The sequence below is a fragment of the Anabas testudineus genome, chromosome 10, assembly GCF_900324465.2.
Source record: "Anabas testudineus chromosome 10, fAnaTes1.2, whole genome shotgun sequence".
NCBI classification, from domain to species: domain Eukaryota; kingdom Metazoa; phylum Chordata; class Actinopteri; order Anabantiformes; family Anabantidae; genus Anabas; species Anabas testudineus.
The window spans coordinates 16,534,883-16,560,706 of NC_046619.1; the positions used below are offsets into that span (position 1 = coordinate 16,534,883).

A 25,824-nucleotide genomic window follows, 5' to 3' on the forward strand; every position below is an offset into this window, starting at 1 on the left:
TCAGCACCACATAGAAACAGGTGTTAAGGTGGGTCCTACTTTATTTCCTTTTATCAAGGTCAGGTTTTGAAATGACATAGCTTTGAGTTTGCTTACGGATGAAAATACAGTGACAAGAAAAAGTAAGTGTAAGTTACAAGCTACAGGAAGCATTTGCTTGAAGTTCTTGCTGCTAAAGGTGGTTTAACAGTTGTAAAAACTGTTGCTATCACTTTTACCACCATCAAACAAACATAATTAATGTGTGCAAATAAAATGCGACACAGGAAACTGTGTTACACCAGGAAAAACTGTATTCATTGAACAGTTCGGAAGGGACCCAGCTACTTCTTTATGTGCTGCAGATGAAGGAAAGAATGAATGATGGATGTTTATTTCTGATTCTAATTTAGAAAGGTGGGTAATCAGACTTTATTCAGTTATAAAATGTATTAATAATTACCTGCACAAAGGTACTGCATTCTGTACATATCCGTAATTAAAGGAACACAGTACAGTGTAGAAGGCAGCTGTGAGCTTAGAGGAAAGGTTAAGTCATTTTGTTGCAGCATGAAAGGTCAAGCAAGTGAACCCTGGACAACAAATGAAAGGCTTTGAGTTGTTGCCTGATAGGCTGTCGGTGGGCGAGGATAGCAGCTTTGTGTATGTTTCTTTCTCTCTATGTACAGAACACAGAAGACTAACAAAGTCCCTCTGTCACTGCGTGGTGTCAAGTCCAGCTATTTCCTCACATTGGTAAATAATTGATGTTGTTTGCCAACAGCTGATCACTTTCCACACTGTGCACTTATATGGGCTGATTGCTGCACATTGTCAGCTGTGGAACAGGTGTGTGTGAAGCAAATGAAGTGCCTCGCTGAGGCACTGGTTGAGTGCAGTGTCTCCAGCACAGCGGGGATCGCAATGTTTTTCTAATGCTGTATCCGTTTTCATTGGATTTCTGGATTCTTTGAGGCACTGAAGTGCTTGTAATCAGATCCATGCTGCAGCCTAGATGGGGGAACTAACAGCTTAGCACATCAAATAACACTAATACACTGTATGCCACTTTAATTTACCCTTTGGACATGAGCACACGCAAAATATGTTAACACCCTTGAATTCACAAGCCAGGGAGGAGCTCTTGTATAAATGTCACCTTTATTAAGTGCTGATAAGCTGCTATGACAACTTGATAACACTAATGTTTAACCATTATCTACTAAAATATCTACTGATGATTAGAAATGTTTTCGTAAGCATTATCAAATACACTTAAGAGAAGCCCTCCAGCTTCGCATGACAATGTTTTTTCTTGATACAATTGTTCTTTTTATTCTCTTTTTATTACCCACATTGCCTTGACTTGATCGTTTGATTGGAGATTTGGATGTGTTATGCTGTAGTTGTAGTGACTAATGTAGCTTCACACACTCACCCCATGCTTTAACCAGTGTTTTCAGCGACTTTATGCAGTATTATTACTCTCAAACACTTTCACTTTGATATATAACATTGCAGGGAGATATTTACATAATAAACAACTGCACATCATATACAAAAATCTTTATTGAAAGTAAAAGAATCTTTACAAAAAATATATATTGCAACTTTAAAATCTCAAGTGTACAAAGGCAATCAATGCAATAGCAAGATATTGCACTCTTCGTGATTGTTCAGCACGTACTTGATTATAAGGCATACATTTACAATGTAAGCTTTGTGAAAACACAGCATTTCAGGACACACCCTGATGTTGATCATTCTCAGCATTGTTGCAAATAACATAGTGTACCATGGTTTAAAACCTACAGTTTAACGGAATCAAATATTTCAATACCAGAGTTACCTATTTGGTAACAACAATACCAACAGTGTAAAATGTGCAATTTTAAACTCCAGCATTTGGAAACAGAGGAAATATTAACTTGATTTCAACACAATACTTGCTTGCAGTCTAAACAAGCATGCTAAAATCATGGCTAACTCCATGGTATAACCTGAAGAAGTTGTCTGCTCTAGGCACATTTTGCATCTGTAATAGCTTACTGAAGTTACTGCATTATAATGTTCCACTAGATACATCAAACACGCAAAACTTAAATATTATTAGCATTTTTTTAGACAGTGTTTCATACAAATGGTTAGCAGGTGATTTTGTGGATACAGTGTATTGGAAAATCTGTATGAAGTACTACATTCTTTATCGATCATATCAATAACGATGTGTATAAATATTGTTAATACGCTGTTCCTGCACAGTGAGGTCACAGAAATAAAGTGACTAAAACTAATTCAGACCTCCAGAGACAAAAGAATCACCACATGTCCATAAATACGGCCACATAAAATATAAAGTGCTGTTGTCAGAGCCGCCACTCTGCTTCACTTGTAATTCAATATTTGACCTTCAGAAAAGAACTTTTGTGACACAGCTGCAAAGAGCAGCAGGTGTCTTTATTTGCATAGTGATATTTGATGTTTTCTACAGAAATGTGGTCCCTGCGTCTTTGGTGTAGAAACAAACAGACATGGTTACATGAAGTCTTCGCAAGAGCATCTGTATTTCTTAACTCTTTCATACTGTGGCAGGATTGCGTTATTCGTGTCTTTCTGTGCAATTAAGGTATCCCAATGAATATTCTGTGGTGTCACAGCTCACATCCAAAGTTCAGGTCCTGCATCTTTTATCTGCTCCGGTTTTCTGATGCTTCTATCATGGCTCTGAATCTTGAATTTTCATCTGCCAGCAAAGCAGCAGGACTGTCAAACTCCAAAATCTATGAGAATAAAAAGGATAAAAGAAAATCATCACCAGCATATAAAATCACAGGTTCCACTTACTTATTCCAAGAAGTTGTGTAGAAAGATAAAAATCAATCCCTATTTTCTTCCTGTGAATATTGCAAGTTATTTCCCACTGGCAGCATATGAAAGAATTTCAATGTGTGGAAAACATTGTTCTCAGACAGTCTTGTTCTACGTCAGTGAATGACACAATCTTCTGTAACCAAAGCTAACTGATCACTGAAAGGTATTTTACGCTCAGCTGCTGACACTCAAATGTTAACACTTCTGACAACAAATTAAAATCCTGAATTAAAAGCTATGTTGTCAGGCTACTGTAAAAACTATTTAGATGCAGAGGAAGAAGTCAGTTTAGAGACTGCCTTGAAGACACATTAGGTGTAAATTCACACCATGAATCTTGTCTTTTCTGATGCATCTTTCATTCACCCTTCTTAAATACCCTTAGGAATCTTTACAATGGAGGTAAAACCCAATATGAGTGACATTGATAGAGGTAATCATAAATTTGCATTTCACGTTCATCACTCAGATGACGGCTTGAACACAAGACTGTCAAAGTGAAATGTGTTCTCTCTTATCCAGTTCAATTCATGCAGCAAATGTTTTAACTTGTGAATGAATTTCAGCCAAGGGACCAAATTGTACTATAGTGAAGTTGTGTTTTATTATTACACACCTGGCCATTGTCCAGGACCATGACCCTGTTGCAGCTCATCACTGTGTTGAGACGATGGGCGATGATAAAGGTAGTGCAGCTGCCAAATGCAGAGCGTATGGTTTCTTGAATGAGTCGATCTGTCTCAGTGTCAATGGCTGCTGTTGCTTCATCCAAAATAAGGATCTTTAAACAATATTTAAAAATACATAGAAAATATTACACAAAGAAATTATGACAACAGAAGAGAGCACATGTCCAGAATATCATTAGCACTGTTCATGCCTATATCATGTGAAGCAGTTATAACACATGACACCAGGTGGCAGTGTTATCCCACCATGTATGAAATGGAGAGGTTTGTTTTTCTTCATTATAAAACTGAAAAGAATGTCTTACATAAGCTGCTACAATCATCAGCCACACCAAACAACCTTCCACATATAAATGTGAAATAGCAGCATAATACAATCAGCACCTTGCTGTTTCTCAGCAGGGCCCTGGCCACACAGAGTAGCTGTCGCTCTCCCACCGAGAAGTTTTCCCCGTTCTCCGTCACCTCTGAGTGGATAGAGTGAGGCAGCTGGCTGACCTGAGGAAGGTCAAAGGCAGATCGAGGAATGAGAGGTTGTTCTAGTCAACTAATGAATAATATGGCAATAATCCCTGTTTAGCACTCAGTCAGTTACCATGTCTTTAATATGCGTCTTCTCAAGAGCTTCCCATATCTCGGAGTCAGAGTATTGATCCCACGGGTCTAAATTGGTCCTAATGGAAAAAAAACACATTTCATATTGAGTCAATTAAAATCGGTTTCTAATGTTTTTCCATAATTGAGAGGTCAACACACTAAAACATCAGATTGCACAGCTGTTCCTAATAAAGTGTCCAGTGAGTGAATTTCAGACAAATTGAAGAACAGAATAACAGACACAGATTGATCTTGTGCTATACAGCAACTTGTTCAATTTTTATGTAAATTACATATTTTGGAGCTCTAAACAAGCAGGTTGGCAGAAGGCTGAAGTGTAAATGGAAACATTTAGACAAATAACAGCCGTCCATTTGACTACACTGTCGCACTAATGAACACTGAGGATTTTCCATTAGAAAAGTTACATCAATTGCTAAGTGGGTGTTTTTTTTTTTTGTTCTCATTATTCTGCTCTTCTTTTTATTTAGAAATGTACATTATTAAATAGCCAAAACAATGCATTAGTTACCATCCTTATTACCTGACAGTGCCGATGAAGAGCACAGGCTCTTGAGGAATAATGGCTAGCTTGCTCCGCAGGTCATCCAGACCAATTTGTGCAATATTGATCCCATCAATTATAACAGAGCCTCCTGTCAGCTCCACAAGCCTGAACAGAGCCACAGCGAGGGAAGACTTTCCTGCAAGCACGTACAGAAAGATACTGAGTCAACAAATGTGTGTACAAGTTGAAACAGGGATATGGACACAAGGTGAAATTGCTGCTGGCTGGGGAACAGAAAGGGTCACTCATACCTGATCCTGTGCGGCCCACAATGCCGATGGTCTCTTCAGGCATGATTGTGAAGGACAGATTCTTAAGCACCAGTGGCAGATGATCACGATAACACATCTCCACATCCTGAAAGGTGATCTTTCCCTGCTGAGGCCAGGAGGGGGCAGGAGCAGCTGCCTCAGGACTCTGTCTAGGCGCTTCACTCTCGAGACACTGAGATAAGGAACAGCGATAGTATCTAGAGTATTAATCTCTAAATCTTTGTGGAGGTGCAAGCCCCTGAACTGAATTGCAGTGATTTTCTCTCACTGAGCTTTTCTTTGCACTTGAGACAGAAAAGAAAAAGCTGAGTTGATATTTGTATCTTTGAGCTTTGATAGCTGTTGTGTGACACAAGCCCTGTCATGTGCTCTGGAGTGTGTAAAGACCAAACACTGGTTTCTATCTGCCTCCTGCAGTGTTTATCACACACACAATCACATGCATAAACCAAACACGCTCACACACGTCTGTACACGCCAACAGCCCTAAAATCACTTCCTCTGTTATACTGGGTTGGTCTGCACTTCATGGTGTTATTCTAGACAGTGTCCAAGTCTGTATGACCTTGTGCAATGTGCCCAAGTGCCACATAATCCACTGGCCTCGCTGTGCTAATCAATGCTTTTACCTTTATATAATGATTGATCCTCTCAACTGATGTAAACCGAGCTTCGGTCTCCGTGAGCAGCCTCACTGTAAACTGAAACAAGCCAGTGAGCTGCAGATGGGGGAAAAAGAGAGAGAGAGAGAGAGAGGTGAAAGGTTAAACGTTAACGCTGACAACAAATGATATTCACTGTGCAAACACTTGATATTTACATGTGTCACTCCCTTTTCACAAATGAGCAGTAAACTATCAAAAGATTTAGAGCCTAATAAATAGATTTGCTGAAATGGCTCTTTGACGTTCTAGCCAATCGATTTCAATTCTCTGCCATAGCGGTCAGGACTGTGTCCATTATGACATGCACTCTGAACATAGCGGTGACTGCCCTTCAAGTGTGGTTGAATATGTGTACATGTCGGGTATTTTGCTAAACAACAGCATCTGTTGACTGGTAAACTACTCCTAACAGGAGTTTAGCAGCTCAAATGTTTAGCTACTATAACAGCAATAGAAGTGGAAGTCATACAGACGGCAAATTTTATCAACGTAAAGCTAAATGCAGCTAAATTACCATAAACGCCCATAAGTTACTGATCATACCAGAACGGGTCAGGCTGACTTTTCATTTGTAAGAAGAATGTGCTATTTCCTGTGCTCATATTTAAATAATCATGCTGTAGTTGTAGCTGTATCGCCTGATAGACAGCTCTAATAAGTGCAAGCACGTTTTAGCTCTAATTTATAGCACTGTACAAAACAGTTGGCCTGCAAGGTTTGACACTGAAAACAAGGAACTCCATTAAATAAAACTAATTAAACCTAAATGCACTTTAAGAGCACTTTTGTGGTGGTTGTTAGAAACAGAAGCGGCTTTGGCAATTTTCTTATCAACTCTGGAGCTTCAAACCATCTTGTTTTCGACCTCTAGATTCAAGCTGCCAGCATCTCCATGTATTCTGTGTAACTACATGTGTTTGTGTACACACCTGCACTGCATACGATATGGCCAGGCCTGCATAAGCTGGAGGTATCTGATTGTGCATGAAGACAATGAGAAGTGCTACAGCAGTGATAAGAGAGATGCTGATGAGGTCCAGGCGGACAGCCAGCCAACGCATTGCACAGCTGAAGAGGTAGTTGGAGGCCTGGTTGGTGTCCAATAGTTCCTGATATCTGGAGAAAAAAACCCCAAACAGATAAACCAATTTCAGCCAGAGCAAACGCAAGCAGAACTCTATCCTCCCTAGATAGCTGAGGGGAAATCTTCTAGTATAAGGTTCAGTGTATTTACTAACTGTGGAGTAAACTGTGAAAGTACGAGGATAGATTAGGATGAAATCAAAGTTTAAGGATCTCCATCTTTTACAGGCACCATTATGCTCACCTTTGGAGGAAGTCCTGCCCTCTTCCATATGCGTGGATGGTAGAGAGTCCCTGAAGACTGCTGGTGATGTGAGAGGTGAATGGTGACTGGCTGATGTTCTCCAGGCGTTTCAGTTCACGAATCAGAACCCTGCACACGGACAAAGATGGTAGAAGATCCTTGGCATTTAACCTTTAATCACATTTTTTTTCAACTTATTGATGATAATAATATATATATATATATATTCTTATTAAAATGGAGATATGAAGACACTATGAAGATATCTATACATACATATGATATAAAGAACTGCACTAAATCGTATTCTTTTGTAACCTCAGACAGCTGAATGTAAAAATCCTAATAAGGCACTCCAGCGCTGCCGAGTTGGAATGTATCCACTCAGATTTGCCTGATTTGAATGAAAATGGCAGGGTGTTGTGTGCAAATAGGCTCCAGCATGAGAGGAGTACACCTTTCAAATAAATTACATTCAACTGGAAAATATCATGAACACTTTATACCAACTATAAGCAACGTTAAGTACAAAATAGAAATTTAAAATCCTGTATGAAATGCGAGGTCCAAACCTTTGTGGAGGTTATTTGATGTAATTTTAAGGAGCAAAGCATTGACGGTATGTCACGGTAATTTTGCAGCCTTCTACCACTTTATGTGGTCTGTGAGGTTTTAGAGGGAGCACAAATATTACATCTTACTACTGAAGCACTACTGAGGAATGAAGGAACAAAAAAATGCATCAGCTTGTGAAACTAGTAATGGTCACACTGTGGACGGAGAAGGATTTGGTCCATGGCACAGCATCATATATCTGACAGAAGTAGTCTTTTCACGCTATCTGATACATGTGCAATGTTATGTGTAATGCCATACACAGACAGCCAAACACATGGCAGCCAGAGAGACACCAGACTCTCTGTCCACAAGGTAGTGCAAGAGAGAAAGGTTTATTGACAAAGGTGGGGTGTCTACTTTTAGACGCCAAAATAGAATGGATGGTGCATGTGAATTACAGGTCTCCCATGAATCATTTCGTTTTCTCATAAAACCTGAGAAGAGAGAGGGAAAGAACATGACACTTCCTTGCTTCGAGGCTGTGATCCAGACAAACATGTTTATGCCCTGGGCGGTTTCATTTCAGAATTCAATAAAGGCTGCTTTAGCAGTGGGAAATTTCAATGGGAGATTCAGTTTGATGTAACATCCATACATATCCTGGAATGTCGTGACTTGTAAGATGCAGTATTTCATTTTTTTAAACAGCATTGCCAAGGGTGATTACTACCTTGTGGTAATAGCTGGGGATCGTCACTTCTTCCTGGTTTAAGCGAGTTCAACGCTCTTTGTCAATATCAAAGGTTAGTGTCTTAAGCTAAATGATAATAATAAAGATATTTTGTAAATTCGTGCCTCAAGAAATAAACTGGCTTTGCATCTGACGTAAAAAAATAACCATTTTACATGTTTTCAAATGACAACTGTCATATGTCATGTTATATTTGTCTATTCTTAATATAATGCAATGCAATACAAAAATGTGTCTTGTTTTTGTATTTTCAGACTTCAAGCCAGAGCAATAATTATACTTATCTTTCAGATACAGGAAATAACAAGACGGTTATTTCCCAAGATACCAGCGAGCTGTTGTTCCTCTCGTGGATTCACCTTTATTGCACAACTGCCGCCAAACCATAAATGATGACTAAAGCAGACTCGTGAGATTAGCTATCTGCAACATTTAGTCCAGAACAGAAGCTGTGAAAAATTAAATATACAACTGATAACACTCTACACGTTTGCAGATAAGGATTATCCCTTCTGGACATCTTTCACTTTCATCCTTGGTTTGCCTCTATTATACTCTGAAATCAATCTCTAATAAAAGTTACTGATAAGATTACATTTGTATACCCTATTTCAGAATCACACTGTATTAAAGCAATGTCATCTGTACATCACTTTATTGATAACTTGCACTAGTAAAAATGATCCAGTGTTAAAGACTGGACAACTATGCTATAATTCACACTATTAATACATTTGATATTTAAAACATAATTAGTGTAGAAATGTTCCGTGGCTGCTGCAATTTTAGAGAGAATTATAACATAATTCTAGCAGCTCATACTTTTTCAGCTGCACATTTACTATATGGGTCAGTGTGATCACTCTCATCAATCCTTGTTGCAGCAGAAGCAGGCTGCTATTTTTAAAAATAGCTCTGATAAATAAGCAGTAAGCTACTTGCCCAGCACCAAATGGTAGGCAGCTAATGTTTGCAACAAAGAAGTCATGAAAATCATAGATCTAGCAGCTAAAGGCAAATCTTTTCTTGGGAATCCTAAACAGTACTAAAAGCTTCTGTGAATAATTTCCAGTCTGTCAGAGGCCAAAAAATAAATTATATCAGTGACTTTGTTGGCCACTACCAGTGCTCAGATTTGTTGTGGGGAGACATCCAGGATTTTTGAAACTCATTTGTCAAAACCATGATACAAACACAAGTGATGAGAGTCTGACCTGGAAACACGGTTGACAAAGAAGAGGAAGGTTCCCATAGGCACGATGGAGATCAAGAACCAAGGAAAGACGGTGCCCACCATTGCCAAGCAAAACAGCACCAGTGTCATGTTCTGCAGCAGCATCTCAGCTTGCATGGAAAGACGAACATCCACTGTGGGGAGGAGGCATATCATCCATCAGGCACGCTGCATGGTTTCGGATTATGCAGTTGTACACTAAACTTTCTCTTTGTGTGTGTGTGTGTGTGTGTGTGTGTGTGTGTGTGTGTGTTTGTGTCTCAATTTTCCAAAAAGTGAAGTAGGATAAGATCTGCAGGTAACGAGAAATAACCTGCAATTTAATCTACAAAAATATTATGCCTAAAAACCAGCAACCCACAAATCAACACGTCAAGCAAAGACACAAGTGAAGTGCATAAAAGAGAACCACTCACTAGGGAAAATACTCATGTCAAATCACACTGTGTCTTAGCACTACACCTTGTCAAACAGGGTGACTTCACCGACTGAGAGCTCTCGAGGGAATGGTTCACAGCCAAGACAAATCAAGCCTTACCCTCATCCATGTCCCTGGAGAAACGGGTCAAGATACGGCCCAGAGGTGTTGTATCAAAAAAACGCATGGGGCTGAGGAGGATCCGACGGAACAGCTTGTCGTGGAGCGCGGAGGCAGCCTTCACCGTGCACTGTCAACACAAACAACAGCCGTGTTTGAACATGAGACTTGACACATGTAAACAAACAACTTAGAAACATATGGAAACGATCACGGCTCGGAGAAAAACAGTTGGAAGACAGTGGGAGGGAAATTGTCTGTTGATGTGCTGAGCATCAAACGCAAAAACATTCACTGGGTAAATACAGTGGTTACTCACATGTTGCCTGCAGAGTTACTGCCTCCCCATATTCTAAGCATGTGCACAGTACGTAGATATATTTCTCGTCTTGCACAAGGCAAGCTGTCAAATCTTCATTTATAATGAGTTTCTGGGAGGCTGACAAAAAGGTCATGACCTAATGCGCAAGAGACATTTCACCAATTGGAGTGAAATTACATGTGGCAGCAAAGAACAAATTAATTCTATTAATGGAATATTCAACACTCCCAAAGATCTCATCACAGCTAGGGGTAAAAAAAAGATTAGCCGCTTTTGAAAAATTAGCAGTTTTATGTGGCACACATTAACGTGGGGACCTAACCTCTGCAATGCAGTGTCAGGATGGGTTAGCTAGAAAAGCAGGACGCACACCCGAAGGGGCACTGACATGCACACACACACACACACACACATCCATCCTTTCTCTCTGCGTCTTTTTGCCTCTATGTTCACTTTCCACATTTCTCTTGCACTCAAAGACACACGAACACACACACACACACACGGGGCTGTTGTAAAACTGTGAGACATGGTAGTGGACACATTAAATGGATTTGGCCCACAGGTATTTTCAATTTAGCACTGGAATAATGACAGCACAAACAAATGACGATAAAGACGAAGGAGAAGTACTGCTTAAATGTACAGCACTCACTCAGCAAGGGGACAAGCTACTGTATGTTACAGACAAAAGGGAGTCTCAGAGGAAAACAGTGGAGGGCTGCTTACCTTCACAAACACCAGTCCTCTCACCGTCTTCAGCAATAAGACAGCTCCCATGGATGCAACGTAAACGGTAGAATAGTACTGAATGTGCGGGTTGAGTCTCATGCTGTTGCTCGCCGTCGTTTCATTCACCAAGATTAATGATGTGTTCTGAGGGCAGATGGAGCAACAAATTACAAAGACTGAGAAAAAATTTAATTTTTCTCCCATGTAGGAATTCTTTCTCTAATGAAACTGAGGAAAAACTGTGGCACACAACACTACACGAAAATCAGTCAGTTCAATGATGTTTACTATTCCAAGCACATTTCTCAATAGCAGCCACTGCCTGCTTTGCTGCACATCTGTTTCTTCACTGCTCCTACTTGTTTTTAATTAAGTTTGCTGTGGTGCTGTTACTTTTTTTAATCAGATTAATGCTCAGTCGGCTGCCACAACTCACTGAATCACAGCAGTTATTTTTCTTTTGGGAGCCAAATACACAATAAAGAGGGGCATCAATTACAATAAAGCAGGATTGTCTCAAAGCTCACCCCGCTGCCCTGCCTGATCCAGTGGCTCAGCCACCAGTTACTGAAGGCTATACTGCCTGTGGTAGAGAGGAAGAAGAACATGTTGATGATGAAGACTAGCGGGCCTCCTGCTGCTTTGATGTAGGCACCATACACAGACCAGGAGACGGAACCAGAGCCCTTCTCTTCAGCTTTCATCAATTGCTCTAAAATAAGAGTGAGATAAATAAAAACGGGGAAATAAATTACTTGTTAGTCTTTCTTGAAGGAATAAAAAACAAAACTGAATTCATTTTACATGTGGAGCATGACAAGTGACAAGGTCTCTCACCTCCTTTCTTGCTTTCTACCTTTGGTGTGACCTTGGCAACATTAACGGCACCATCAGCCTTGGCTGCGCCCGTTCTCTCCTGTTTGTTTTTTAAATTCTCTTTCACTAAATTCTAAGAGACAAAAAGGTAAGGTAAGAATGTGAGCGTTTAAACATGCAGCAACCATAGAAACTCCCCACAAAGTCATTTAAAAAAAGATATTCTTGACAGGGTCTTTAACTGCTCACCAGCAAATCATTGCACGCATAAATAATGAAAGGCCTTGTATGCATTAACATTTCCCAGCTACAGAGCCTGCCTTTCTCAGATTATGAATAATTCAGCTTGTAATGTTCAATGTTATTGTGTAGTGGGGCAAAGATGCCTTATTCAAAAGAGCTGGCCTGACGCCTTTTGTGCCTCTGGCCTTACCTCCTGTTGCATGCTCTTGAATAGGGTGGCATAGTCACGCTCTTTACTCATTAGCTGTGCATGGGTGCCGTGTTCAGCAATCTGCCCGTCCTTCATCAGAATAATGTCATCACACTCAGACAGATACTAAAAATGCAAAGATGAAAGACAAAAGGAAAACAGGTGTAATTTAATGTTGGAGACACTTTGTGGACATGCAGAGGTTTAATCAGCCAGTTGAGACTGCTTTTAGAACTATATCTCTCTGGTCACATAGTCAAAGGGCTCAAACTAAACAAACTATAACAAAATTGCCCATGTTTAAGAAGACTGGGCATTATTAAAATTCACAGATGGTCTTTTACCTGAAGCTGGTGTGTTACAAAAAGCACCGTCTTGCCTTTGGCAGCACCCTTAATAGCTTTATGGAAGACATGAGAACCCACACAAGCATCAACAGCACTTAGAGGATCATCCAGGAGAAGTATGGGTCGCTCACTGTACAGAGCACGAGCCAGGCTCACTCTCTGACGCTGCCCTCCACTCAGGTTGGCTCCTCTCTCACCAATCTAGAAAGCAAAATATAAAAAATGCTTATAGCAGTATCACTAAATTTGTACTGTAACCTGAAACTGCTGCTGAAGTGATTTCAGAAAACCTAATTATTAAATAAAAAACGTCATAAGAATTCTGTAAAAATAAAAAGATTTCTAGAGATACCTCTGTCATGTCTCCATATGTGAGCTCTGCAAGGTCTGGGAGAAGACAACAGGCCTCCAAGACAGTATTATATCTGACAATTAAACAATTATATAAAATTAGGAATAAAACTTAACATTTATTTTCATAAAACAAGTTTGTATGAAGTACTAGATCTTACTTTTCTTGGTCATACTCTTTTCCAAACAGGATGTTTTCCTTCAGTGAGTCATTGAGAATCCAGGCTTGTTGGGAAACAAAAGCAAAGCCACCACTTGCAGCGACGTTACCTTCTAACAGGGTCATCTGCAACACAAACACACAAGGTTGGAAGCAGAGAAAAGACTTCCCTGAGAGAGTAGATTGCTGCTTAGTGTTGTATGTGAATTAAATTAAATAATAAAAAACAAATTAAAGCCATCCTTGTAGTTGAGATTCATATTTGTGTGTTTCATATTTGAAGAAGAAACTTGACAGAAGTGAGCAATTCAGTTACAGCAACTGAATCTTACCTGTCCCAGTAGAGCAGAGAGGAGAGAGCTCTTTCCACTCCCAACACCTCCACAGATCCCAACAAGTGAACCCTAGAAAGGAGGAAAACAGTGATAAAAACGTGGCAAATGTTAGTTTAATTGTTTCAATAAAACGCCCTTAGTGCACTTTATGTATGCATTGTTACCTTCTTAACTCGCAGATCAATGCGGTGCAGGGTTTTGTGCAGCGGAGGTCGTATGCTTTGAGTGGAGGAGATGGTGCTTTGTGGACTCTCCTGCTCCATATTTGTGAGGAGACTTTGTGCTTTGGGACTTTCCTTGTCGCTTTTGCCATCCCCTGTGGAAATGTATAGGCTAAGCTTCTCCCTTCGCAGCACACGCCTCATCCCTCCTCGCTTCTTTTGAGGTGGGTTAGGTTTTCCAGCTGGGGCCCGAGCCTTTTCCCAAGCCAGTGTCGCATCTTGAAATTCTACTGCATTGCTAGGATTCTCCGTTTTGACCAAAACAACTTCTCTATCTTCCATCATGAATAGCCTCTGTGGAGACAGACACAGCTATTTATTTGTACATGACTAATATAAATATCAAAGTTATCAGATAACATGTTGAGATACTGGCACTGCTGTCATCAAAGGAGGGCCATAGCACTAAAAATACACGATTCAGTCTTGTATGCAAGGTACAGTCTAGTCTGTCCTTGAGTACAATGTTACTTTATTATGCACAGAGTCTGCATAAAACACAGCATATCTCATGCCTTTTGGTAGGTCCTTGGCAGAAATATATGCTTACTTAACCCTACCTGGCTCTGTGAAACCATCTCTCACTAACATGTGATTTTTACCACGTGTATGGAATACAATATGTCAAAAAATGACAGTATGTTAACATGGGCAGATGTGTTTTCACAAACTACAAGTACACTCATTTGAGCCTCGGGAACTTGGTTTGCCACACTTCATCCACATTTTGACTAGTGAGATGTACATGCTTCAACAATATTGGGATCCATACCAGCCATCTTTGTACTTGTTTAAAAGATCATTCTTGTTAAAAGTCAGCTAACAGGTGTTTCAGGACTTTCCTGTATGTCTCACCCGAAATCTTTTGACTGCCACAGCACCCTCCGATAATGACCTCACAGCCAATGGTGTGACTTTCAGAGCAAAAGTCATGGAGTTGAATACTGCCACCACAGTGAAAGCCTAAGGCAGAGCGTGTAGAGATGAAAACAGTTGTTATTTTAAATGTTTTTCCTGCTCAAATACTAGGAGAGCATGAACAATAACATGTTAACAGTCACCTTTACATTAAATTAACTAAACGTTAATCTTTAAAAAACATCCAATAAATAAATTCATAAAGAAAAACAATGTTCTATCAAGCTTGTCTCAAATGCTAATGGGTAACTCTGTAAGTGACAACAGGTCCTAAAATACCTCTGCTGCAGTAAGGTCGTAGCCCATAGCCATGTGTAGGGTGAAAGTGCAGACACTAGCTATCACCACAACAATGGGAGCCACGCCCACTGTGAGGCTCTGGACGACCCCAGCTCTCTCCAGTATCCTCTTCTCTTCTGATCGAACTTCTGTTGAGGAGGTAAGAAAGACAGAGATGATAAAAAGGCAGACACGAGCAGAACAAGGAAGAAAAAGTAAGGGTTAAGTAAGCAAATCTCTGAAGGTTCTCCAGTGAACATTTAATCAACAATACCATAAGTTTCACTAACCACTAGACGGTATGTGGACAGAAATAGATACAAGAGGGAAGATGTGGGCCTCACAACCATACATGGGTATGAAAGGGGCTTCAGAACCTGCTGAACCTTGATAAGTCTCCCAGTCTAATACCCCAATTCTGCCCCCCTTCTTTCATGTTAGTATCTCCCAAATGCACACGCTAGCTGCTTTGTTAACCCAGTTCACTGGGTGGAAACAAAAAGCGTCTTTAATTCAGCCCCAGCAGCCCTGTGTGTATGAAATATGACAACTCCCTCCTCCTGGTAGATGTTGCTCCCAGTAGGATTCCCTTTGACTGCTATGTATGTGTTCCTGCATGAACTAAAAAAGAAAAGTCACACGCTCTGGACTAAAACTGTTATCATCCATTTAACAATAGTCATTGAAAGAAATGACAATGCAGACTCGGCCATTAAGTTGAATGCCAATTAATTATCATTATAATAAGTAATCACAGGATAGTGGTGTAAACGAGCCTCACCTGGCTAATTTGCAGGATGATTAAAAAATGAAAATGATTTCTATCCAGCACCTATAGCATGGACCTCGTGAGAAAAGGCCATAGATAATTCCTGGGTAAGTAGAGCAGCCTCGACTGTCATTCCAGGTATCATAAGGCCCCCAACTTACAAATTAACCTTGAAGTCAAGACATTCAAACTGGCCTTGATTATAGATGATGGCACAGGGAAAAATTAAACAGAGCAAGCTAATGAAAATGGATTTAGGGTCAGGGTTATTTTGCCAGTTCACTAAGAGTGTAAGTCTAATTTCAGAAGATAAACTAACCCTTCAGTCACTAATTTGCAACAGTGACAGGTGTTGAAATAAGGTGACCCTTTATTCTGAGTAAGCTGTGAATGGAAAGACTAATAACAGCACATAATAGCATTACGTTTGCATCTGCAGAAAATCATGGAATAGGAAAGGATCAGTGAATTATCATATTGCTGAGTCATTTGGCAACACAACAACCACTCACTGTGAATATTCTGTGCAAAAGCGTCTTCCCAGCAATACATCTTGATGAACTTTATGCAGCCCAAGATCTCATTCATCAGCCTCACGCGTCGGTCAGTCACCGCCACACACTTCTTGCGGAAATATGCCGTCAGCCTCGATGCAAGCATCTGTCCAGACGGGAACAGAGGAAATGATGACAAGAGAAATAAGTGGCAGAGTAGGAAATGAAAGCAGACACAATCACATTAGCTGTGGTGCAGGGCTGTCCGGGGGACCAGAGTGATAAATGCCTTTCCCATAAATATCAGGGTCTCTGGCTGTCAGGCTCTACGTTTGACTGAGTGTAATTTGAAGTGTAACAGCTACAAGGTAGACAGGAGATTGATAGCTAAAGAGTTATGATGCTTTTAAAAAGTGCTTTCTGTGTTCAGCAACCTAAATTAATTTAAAGATTTTAAACCACAGAGTACTTAAATATTCTACCAATTTTTCAAAAGAAAAAACAAAAAAGTTCACAACTTTTAGAAAAACAATTCTGCAAAGTGTCTGTTTTGTGTGGTGTCATTAATCTGTTGTATGTTTTTGCTGCACCAGTATTGAACAAAAGCAACTAAACTTGAATAGAAAGAGATTATCATTTTCACTGTTAAGTTTTGAATGTACTACCATAAGTCATACCATTGTTGGGTAGAAGATGATGAAAATGGCTGACCCCAGCAGAGCAGTGGGGCCCAGGAAGTATGCAGTGTAAGACAGACCCAGGATTCCCACCAGGGGCCCCCCGGCCAGAAGGCAACCAAGTGACACAGCTTCATATAGGCGCTGGCCATCGCTGGAGCAGATGTTGATCAACTAGACAGAGATAGAGAGATGAATTATAAATCATTACTTCTTAAATCTCAATAAGTTAATCATTAAGTATTCATACTGAAACCTCACTACTAATATTACTAAAACAATTTGGCAAATACAGGTGTCCTTATTCCCACATTTACTTGTTGGACAATGATTCCTCTTAAGCTGTGTAATGACTAATCTTAGACAGCCTCTCCTCCCTCAGGCTATGGGATTTTCTGAGATTTAAGCAGCGATGGTCTAAGAGCAGAAATTAAATCCATCTCAGTGATCTGCATGTGGTGCCCTGTAGCGAGGGATGATTTATTTAATTTAGAGAGGAGTTCCCTCCAGGGTTATGCCACCTACCTCGCCTGGACTGATGTCTTTAGTGCTGCGCAGGCGGAGGATCTTCTGGAAGGCAAAAGTAAGAACTGCACCACGCAGACGTGCTGCAGTGCGGTAGTTGACGGCCCACATGAGTGCCAGAGACCAGGATCGCATCAATTCCATTAGGAAGATCCCGGCTACCAGACACAGGCCATGCACCACGTAGGTCTCCGAACTCTGAGAGTACTCCAGCAGAGCTCGGACCAGCAAAGCCTAACATAGTCATGGAGTCATGTATTACACATTAGTTGTATGTATTTATAGTATACATTAGGAGCACATATATACTGAAATTATCAATAAAGCAATAAAGGAAACTAATAATAAACAAGTGCATGGATACACAAAAATAGAAATTAGGCCAGTAGGACAACAGTGTGTGATCCAAAAATAAAAAAAAGTCAATGAAATGTAACAGCCATCGTCTCAGTTTGGCACAGATTATCACATTCAAGGTTTGTATTTCACTGAAGTGTCAACTCTCTCAAGGGAGCAGGGAAAGAATAAGGGAAAGAGGACAGAGTGGAAAAGAAGGTGCAGGAATCAGCAGAGAAACATGAGCAGAAAACGACACAGACAAAAAGCGGGGATGTGAAGGAGATAAAGTGGGATAGGAGAAGGAGAAGAAAGGAGATGAGAGGTCAGTAGACTGGACACACAGGCTGTCGATTTAAGGGTCTAAGTGAGATGATATAAAAATACCAACTAAATGTAAGTTACATTTATATAATAAGACTGGACAATACTGTTAGTTCCAGGTAATAGCAAACTAAATAAACAGGTTACAGCAGGATAGACAATAGACCTGACACAGAAATACCATTAGTCTGGGAACTCCCAGCTTAATTAATCCTCAGTTCATAATTAACCCTTTTCATTTCTCTGGCCATCTAAAGTAAAAACCAAAGCGTGACAGGGTACAAACCAACTAATCTACAGTCCTAATATGGGTTTCAGCATCTAAGTCGTTGTAATCTCCCAGTAGGTTGTCATTTCAATTTCCAGACCAGCGTGAAATGGGATAAAGCGATTTTCAGAAAATACGCTCAGACTTGGGACTCCAAGTCAGCAACAATGCTGAAAGGCATATTAGCCAAATCAGCAAAATATAAAGGCGAAGGAGGATTTGAGGATACTCACAGGCCCAATGAAGCCTGCCACCATTGTGAGGAGGAGGGAGAAGATGGCCACCAGCATGCGGGTTTGGCAGAACCTCCAGAAGACTCTTCTCAAGGATGCCCCCTCTCGCCCTTGTCTTTTCAGCTCATCATGCCACAAAGATTCGAGCCTGGATCCAGAAACCACAAAATGATGACAAGCTGTATGAATTTACAGCTCAACATAACATCATTAAATCATTAGTGGACTGAATTTGCATAACGATGAGTCTCAACGCTTACTTTTTTTTTTTCACACATGACTTCTATGCAAAGGGATGCTAATTAACTGTATGTGAAAGCTGGCATTTTCTGAAGGCTAAAATTATCGTGACAGAAGAGATTACTTTATGTATGTATGCTTTTTTTTTTTTTTTTTTTTTTTTACTTAATTTCAAGTTGATTAAAAACTGTAGAATTGCACTTCCAATTTTTCACAATGTCTGAAGCACAATGGGGGATAAACAATCGCAAAATGACGGCAGCTTGGTTGATGATAATATAAAGGTGACCTACAATATGAATGGTGCATTACACAATTAGATTGAGAAGTGTATTACCAAACATGATAAAGATGTGCTAATGTACTTTTATTGCTGTATAATGCACCTTGAAGAGGGTAAAATATCTTGTTGGCCAAATGCATCATGGCTAATGACTCTATAAAGCAGCATCAGAGCAGCTGCAGAAAGTAATTTACGCCCTAATGACTTTATTAAAAACGTATCAGAGATAGACAGAACATTAAACCAACTACACTCTCACACAGCCTGATAATTACTACTTGAAGTCAAATGGTATTGAATCTAAGAAATTACAATTAATTGCAGCCAAGTAGCTGCAGAGAGCACAGCTTGAGTTGCTGGAAATGAGAATTCTGGGTGAGTAATACATTTAGCTGAATCTCATCAATGGACCAAGTAAGGAACAGTGAACAATCTACTCAAAGGACAGCAAAAAAACATTTTCCATATTAATGTGTCCTCAAATAAGGGCAAGCATTAGTGCATTTTATATGTACTGTTTGTTAGGTAGGAAGAAGCACATATGTAATTAACAGTTGATCTTGAATGAAGGACAACAGCATGGGATCTAAACGTAGGAACAATTTGCCTTTAGAGATGACTGAAAAGTCAAACCATCCCAGCTTGCCAAGTGGCAAGCAAAGCTGATGTTCTAGGAGTGTGTTGGCCAGGACATCGCGTTCAAGGATTGCACCTCGTTGGGCACCAACAAGTGTCAACTCTCCCAGGGCACTTTTCCCATTGGCCCTCTCGCCATCATCTCTGCTCTGCATTGAGGTTGCATAACTGTTCTTGCTATGTAAACACAAAATAAAGCCCTCCTGTCTCCCTCGACTCTGCGGTGCTCATGCATACCATCGCTAACCCTTGCCAAAGCGATAGCTTTGTGCTCCTTTCCTGCTACCTTCTATGTGCTCTTAACACATACACAAAGAAGCAGCACTAAACGTCCAGGCCCTAAGCCAGACGCTCTAAACAGAACAAGTCATTTACAACCCACGCAGCTGTCACCACATACAAGAGTGAACTTCCTCAAATAGTGGCTTTCTTCTATACTGTCGAGTCATGACACCATGACTCAACAGCATGTGAGCAATAGGAAAAGCACTGCTTTTCGTTTCAGTAAGAAAACCTAAACGGCCCTAATAAGCTTATCGTAAGTCTTATTGTTCATTCATTCACAAGGTGTTTCTCAACCTGTGGTTTGGCAGGCAAACAGAGACTTCTATCTCACAGTCTACTCCCGCCTGGCTCCAGTCAACGACAGCTAACGAATGTGGAGAGGAGAGAGTGCATCGTAGGTAGAGGAGTTCATGATATAACCACACGACTTGGGCACTGTAATCTCTAATCTCTAATCCCTGCTATTCTTAGCATCCTCCCATGCTAGCACGATGTGTAGTTAAGGACGGCTGGATGTTCATCAGTTAAGTCTCACTGCCCAGATTCTCCTGTATGTCCTGTGTTTGAACACGTTCATCACCACATTCCAATGACTCACACAAAAAGCAGGCCAAGCAGGTTTCTCAGAGTTTAAAGAGAAAAGCAAACAGTGTTACAACAAACTCAACTGGGTGCTTAAAACAAAAACTGGACTTTTTGACCTTAAGGAATCATTCTCTGTGTCTCTTTGTGACATATTTCCACCAAAGATACATTTTCATCTAGACAAAACAACTGTCCAGGAGCCTAAGTAGATCCAGGTCTATTACATTTTAATTAGTAATTTGATTATTTGCAAATTGGTATGGGGAATTTTAATCATCCTCATACAATATAAACAACAGCATGCCCTACTTCTGTCATTCATTAAGTTTATTCTGTGCTCACTTGCACACAATTTTAAATAGAAAGCTGAGTTTAATCATGTTAGCACAGACTGAGGCACAGAAAAGCTGGCATGAGGCAGCATGTGAGTTAATGATTGCTAGTTGGTCCTGGGTGTCTGAGCATATAATGAAGATGCCATTTGCAGTCTGCTGTTTGCTATACTTAAAGGTTAACTCTGATATTATTCTATATGTTTCTTAATGTCAGCATATCTCATCATGAAAATACCAAAACCAGCTTTATTTTAGTCTGTCTCCAAACTCTTTTAGTCTTCCTCAGCATATCTGAGGCTCTCCCCCTAACACCCACCATACTTTAAAAATGTATCACGAGGGTATACCATATAATTTCTAGCAGTAGTTACACAGTCAGGACAGGAATAACTAGTGGACTATTGTTATCTGTCAATTTCATACAGCTACAGTGTATTTATCTCAGCCGCACAATGTCCATGACTCACAATAAGCTACAGTGTCTATGTTCTTTGTAATGATGGAACATGTCACCCAGTACAACAGTGTGGCTCAAAGTACTTTTTGAACAATGGATCTCTGAGACACAGAGCAATAACATATACTGTATTAGGCTCCTGCTGCATAGACAATACTTAATTCTACTCAAAAGAATCGGTTCATTACTGGCTTTGCTCTTTAATGGGATTTGTGGACGGGAATACAGACAACTGACGACAAATACAGAATACCCCGAAACTTATTCTTTACTGGGAAATTTGAGGTAGCAGGACAAGGAAACAATGCAGAACATAGGGCTGAATAGTGGCACCACAGCATGTTTTGCTCTGAAGACCCATTCCCAAAAATCCTTTTAGTCTTAACGATGACGTATTCCCATGTGTCAAATTTATCCATTCTGAAATTTGACTCACACGTTACTTCTATGTGGCACAAACTCACTTTTAGACAAACCCCTTTAATGTCATGTCCCACCCGAGTTCACTTTCATCAGAAAAACCTCAGCAGTGTCACAGTTACTTCACCTTTGGCAGTTGACTTCAGAGGCTTCGTGGCAGGACAGTCCCCACATATCATCTACAGACAAGCTGGACGCCTTGTAAGCCTTCAGCGCCAGTGGGGAGAGCCAGTGTAGAGTCAGAAACGAGAAGAAGCCAGCATTATCAACTGGGTGCTGGTGCCTGAAATAGGGGAAAAAAAAGACATGGAAATGGATGAGATGACTAAAAGTGCAGGCACACACAGAGGTGCTATGTTAGGGGAACGGGCCCTCATCGGTCGCCGAGAACGAAGTGGCGCCTTTGCTCGCCAGAGTCGATGAAAGGTGAATCATGCCCACAGTGTTTGAACAGTAATTTGCACGGTCTTCACAAAAATCTAAGAGAGCAGCGAAAAAACGTTCAGGGCAGTTTATCAGCCGGCATATGTTCAAGCACGGTGCTGTCTGCTGCTGGGGGATAAGTTCCAACCCCTTATCATGGCCTCCCGCTACTTTGCTACTAACAGACAAGCAGTAAACACCACAAATGTAAAATTTTCTGTCTATGTATGACTTTAAATAGACACCTGTCTGTCAACATACCAGCCTAAAGCTGTGTGTCTCTCTATCTGTATGTCTGTTTTTATCTGCCTCACTGTCAGTCGCCACAAGACACAATTTTGTTTACTTGTGAGTTATCCTGAAGGGCTTTAAAAGCTGCAGGCTTTGCCGGTAGCGTCCTCGTCTCTTTGGCCCCCTCTCGACTGAGGCTTCTGCTTCCTCTTCCTCGAGCTCCGGTAGAGGTTGTGGGCCAGACAGTGGCAGGCCCTCCACCCGCTCGGCTGCTTCAAGGGCATCAGGGAACATGACAAACCCTCTGAAAAGAAAACATTCAAACTATATTAATCGCAAATAAGTTTCAACAACGCAATGCATTTACTTTGTGCAACATGACAGTGCTGCTGCAGTCTCCGATTACAACTTATCCAGTTTTTAGAAACATAAGAAAACAAAGAGAAAAGATTACGTCAATTTTTTTAATCTGATTACATTAGAGAACTGATCTGACACAGTCGACTTCCTCACACAATGCCAACAATCTGCTGGAAGAGTGTAGTACACAGTAGATCTTCTTTATGCTTTAAGAGTTTTTCTTAAAGAAAAACACTGACATTTTGACAACCTGACATTTTTAGCTAGCCCCTCAGTGGGAAATAGATGAATAAAACACTGTAATGGGCCGGTTCCGTCTTCCTCTCACCAAGAGAACTATTAGAGCCAAGTGTTGTTTTGCTGAATCACCGTCTACGCACACTTGAGGAATCACCTTGCTCATAGGTCACGGCCCTTCTGTGGCATACAACTAAAGTGCTTATCTATTTAAAGGTTACTTGCCAGCAGTCCCAGGAGCTGCTGTACGTCTGTACACTGTCACTGATCCCTTCTATGCTAAAGCTCCGTGACAAGGTCAGCCAGACACAGTGTGGGGTGCAGACTAACTGTCCAGAGAAGCAGCCAGAGATGTTATTTAACAGATAGCTCAGTGGGTACACAAACAGGCTCACACAACATAATTTTAGAAACACACTGCAACAAATACTTACTGTTGATGGAAAAGACAGATGGGAGACAAGCTCTAGGTTTGAGGAAATGCATGAAAGATTTTCTGTCATTCGTTCTGCAGACCTCAGTGCCTCTATCATGTGAAGTTTGTCATATGGCTGTGAACTTCCTTTGAAGGAAGACAGCTTGTCATTCATTATAGTAACGAACTTGGCTTTACTGTATTCCCAGAACAGTCAAAACCTAATCTACTAGTAAAGTCTGGCGTTTTAGTAAATACCAGAAAATACAGGTCAGTCTGCATGCTGTGCTTAACTACACTGGTTTCTAAAAAAAGAAGTTTATACATCATCGATATAGGACAATGAATAATTTAAAGAATTGAGGCCAGAAAAAGTTAATAAGTACAGCTATCGTATGAGAGAATTTCCCACATTAGCACATGTTATGGTCAAGATGTTTCATTTCCCCTGCATTTTTATCTGACCCTGTCTTGTATCAGTATTTCAGAAATAAAATAAAATAAAAAGATAATTAATACTGCCTCTGTGAGCTGCTTTAAAAAACGCATAAAAATATCAACTAATGTTTATCACTCTTCGGTTTTAAATGGCCATCACTTCAATGACAAATTAAACATTTCTGCCAAATATTTTAAACTCTTCCGCCTGCAGCAGTGCGGTTAGTTTACTTGATCCATATTTCTGTTCCTCTCATCACCCTGACACAAAATCTATATATCTCTAATCCCTGTTCTGTGCTGGAGTCCTACAGTGTCAAAGTATAGCTCGCTGAGGTTTTCATTCCCAGTGCACTTACATTCAAGTCGGCCCTGCCGGGGTCACCTCAGCAGCAGCACAGATCTCAGATGTTGTGCTCATGAGCAGGAAACGCAGATGGAGATGCGGCTGATCATCGCGTCTCTACGGAACCACACAGACACATCGTCTTCAGCGGCGGAGCGGGACTCGGACACAGACACGGGGACGATACATGGGGGGTAGGGGGGGAAACTTGACGCCTCACGTGTTCTCCGTGCGTGCCGCGGCTCGGCGTCGCACGGAGTCCCTCCAGGGAGAGGAATTCCCGTTGTCATCGTGACGTCACAGCGGCTCCGCCAACCGGGGACGGTGCGGCACAGTCGCCGTGGCAACGTGGTCCACAACGAGGAAGTGGGTGGGCGGGTCCACTTGAATCCGATTGGCCGGCGGCTTAGTGACGTAAACCGCGGTGTTTAATAACCAGGAAGAAGCAGTAGGACAAGGAAAAAGCATTTAAATAACCTTATAGATAAACAAAGTTTAACTACAGCTCCAAAACTGTAGTTTTTCTCCGTTAAAAGCAAGCATCAAACGCATCAGGAGGCAGAGGTGGGTGAGATACACAAAGTAAAAGTGGAAGTACTTAAAATACTCAACTAAAAGTACTTTACTTCATGGAAACCATGTATTGTAAACAGTATTGAATATGAAGCTACTAGTACCACAAATGTACAAATCTAGTTCAGATTCATTGGTCAAACTCTCCAATGTGACAAAGGAAACGACAAAAATAAAAAGAAATAGTCAATTAGTAACTTGGTTTGGAAACCTTATAATAATAATAATAACAATAATACATTGATGTTTATAAGTTGATTGATTTTTATTAGAACAATCTTTATCTGCAAAAAGTAACTAGCAACTAAAGCTTTTAAATGAATGTAGTGGATTAAAAGTACAATATTTCCCTCTAACCTATAGTGGCATGAAAGTAGAAATAGCATAAAAGTGAAATACTCCTTAAAATTGTACTTGAGTAAATGAAGGCTTACCACATCGGTCATGACTATGATGATAAAATTCAAATATTAAACAGCATGATCCTCATTCTAGGATTACTGTGTTCCTTTATATGTCATTAAAATAACTTTTTTCAGTTTGTCCATGGTTAAATTAAAATTATTTACATAGCCAAAAGAAAGGGAAGCATCTGTAACATGCAAGTCTAAAAGTCTGTTATGCTTAGATGTTGGATATATACCTTTGTGCTCACAACCCAAGACCTCTTATGAAACTAATTTTAAAACAATAATTACTCGTGTCAGTGGTGAACTCAGTTGCCACACTATATCCAAGAGAGGACAACAAGACCAAAATTTTGGGATCCATAAACAAAAACAAGTAGAAACAGTGAAGCTTTAGATGTTGTGATAGCCTGCAATTATCAAGCTGTGCTGCTGCCAATAAAAATGCTATCACTGGGGCAGAGTTTCACCATCCTAATCAGGCTTTGTTTACTCTGTTGACAGAAGCGTGGATGAGTTATAGATTGAAGCAATATCTCCCAAATAAATAGTAAGCCCTCTCTA

The 25,824-nt window shown here is 40.5% G+C and overlaps 1 protein-coding gene across 2 annotated transcripts; it reads right to left on the reverse strand.

Moving 5' to 3' along the window:
* Positions 1-1,530: 1,530 nt before the first annotated feature.
* Positions 1,531-24,533, reverse strand: wu:fb13g09 (multidrug resistance-associated protein 5). Of its 2 annotated transcripts, none has more exons than XM_026357768.1 (29): positions 24,294-24,533; positions 22,600-22,788; positions 21,958-22,113; positions 18,590-18,737; positions 17,429-17,662; positions 16,904-17,077; positions 16,245-16,392; positions 14,964-15,112; positions 14,622-14,729; positions 13,710-14,060; positions 13,543-13,614; positions 13,212-13,336; positions 13,052-13,124; positions 12,697-12,900; positions 12,353-12,478; positions 11,941-12,052; positions 11,631-11,815; positions 11,101-11,247; positions 10,050-10,179; positions 9,492-9,645; positions 6,969-7,097; positions 6,571-6,757; positions 5,606-5,695; positions 4,956-5,148; positions 4,681-4,840; positions 4,135-4,213; positions 3,924-4,037; positions 3,467-3,631; positions 1,531-2,759 (listed from the first exon to the last, which is right to left on the reverse strand). In XM_026357768.1, exons 2-29 carry the CDS (start codon positions 22,776-22,778, stop codon positions 2,667-2,669), a joined length of 4,185 nt encoding a protein of 1,394 aa, XP_026213553.1. In that variant the 5' UTR covers positions 22,779-22,788; positions 24,294-24,533; the 3' UTR covers positions 1,531-2,666. The 2 variants fall into 2 exon arrangements, with proteins under 2 accessions (XP_026213553.1, XP_026213554.1); XM_026357769.1 differs by lacking the exon at positions 24,294-24,533 and adding an exon at positions 23,516-23,534.
* Positions 24,534-25,824: the final 1,291 nt, after the last annotated feature.

Bases quoted from the DNA above. Each gene is read 5' to 3' on its own strand.
- wu:fb13g09 (XM_026357768.1), bottom strand. From the start codon at position 22,778: ATGTTCCCTGATGCCCTTGAAGCAGCCGAGCGGGTGGAGGGCCTGCCA. The intron at 14,061-14,621 runs GTGAGACATACA...CTGTCTCCACAG, and splicing joins TGGCAGTCAAAAGATTTCGG to AGGCTATTCATGATGGAAGA. The intron at 11,816-11,940 runs GTGAGAGACCTT...CTCTTATTTTAG, and splicing joins GGTAGAAAGCAAGAAAGGAG to AGCAATTGATGAAAGCTGAA.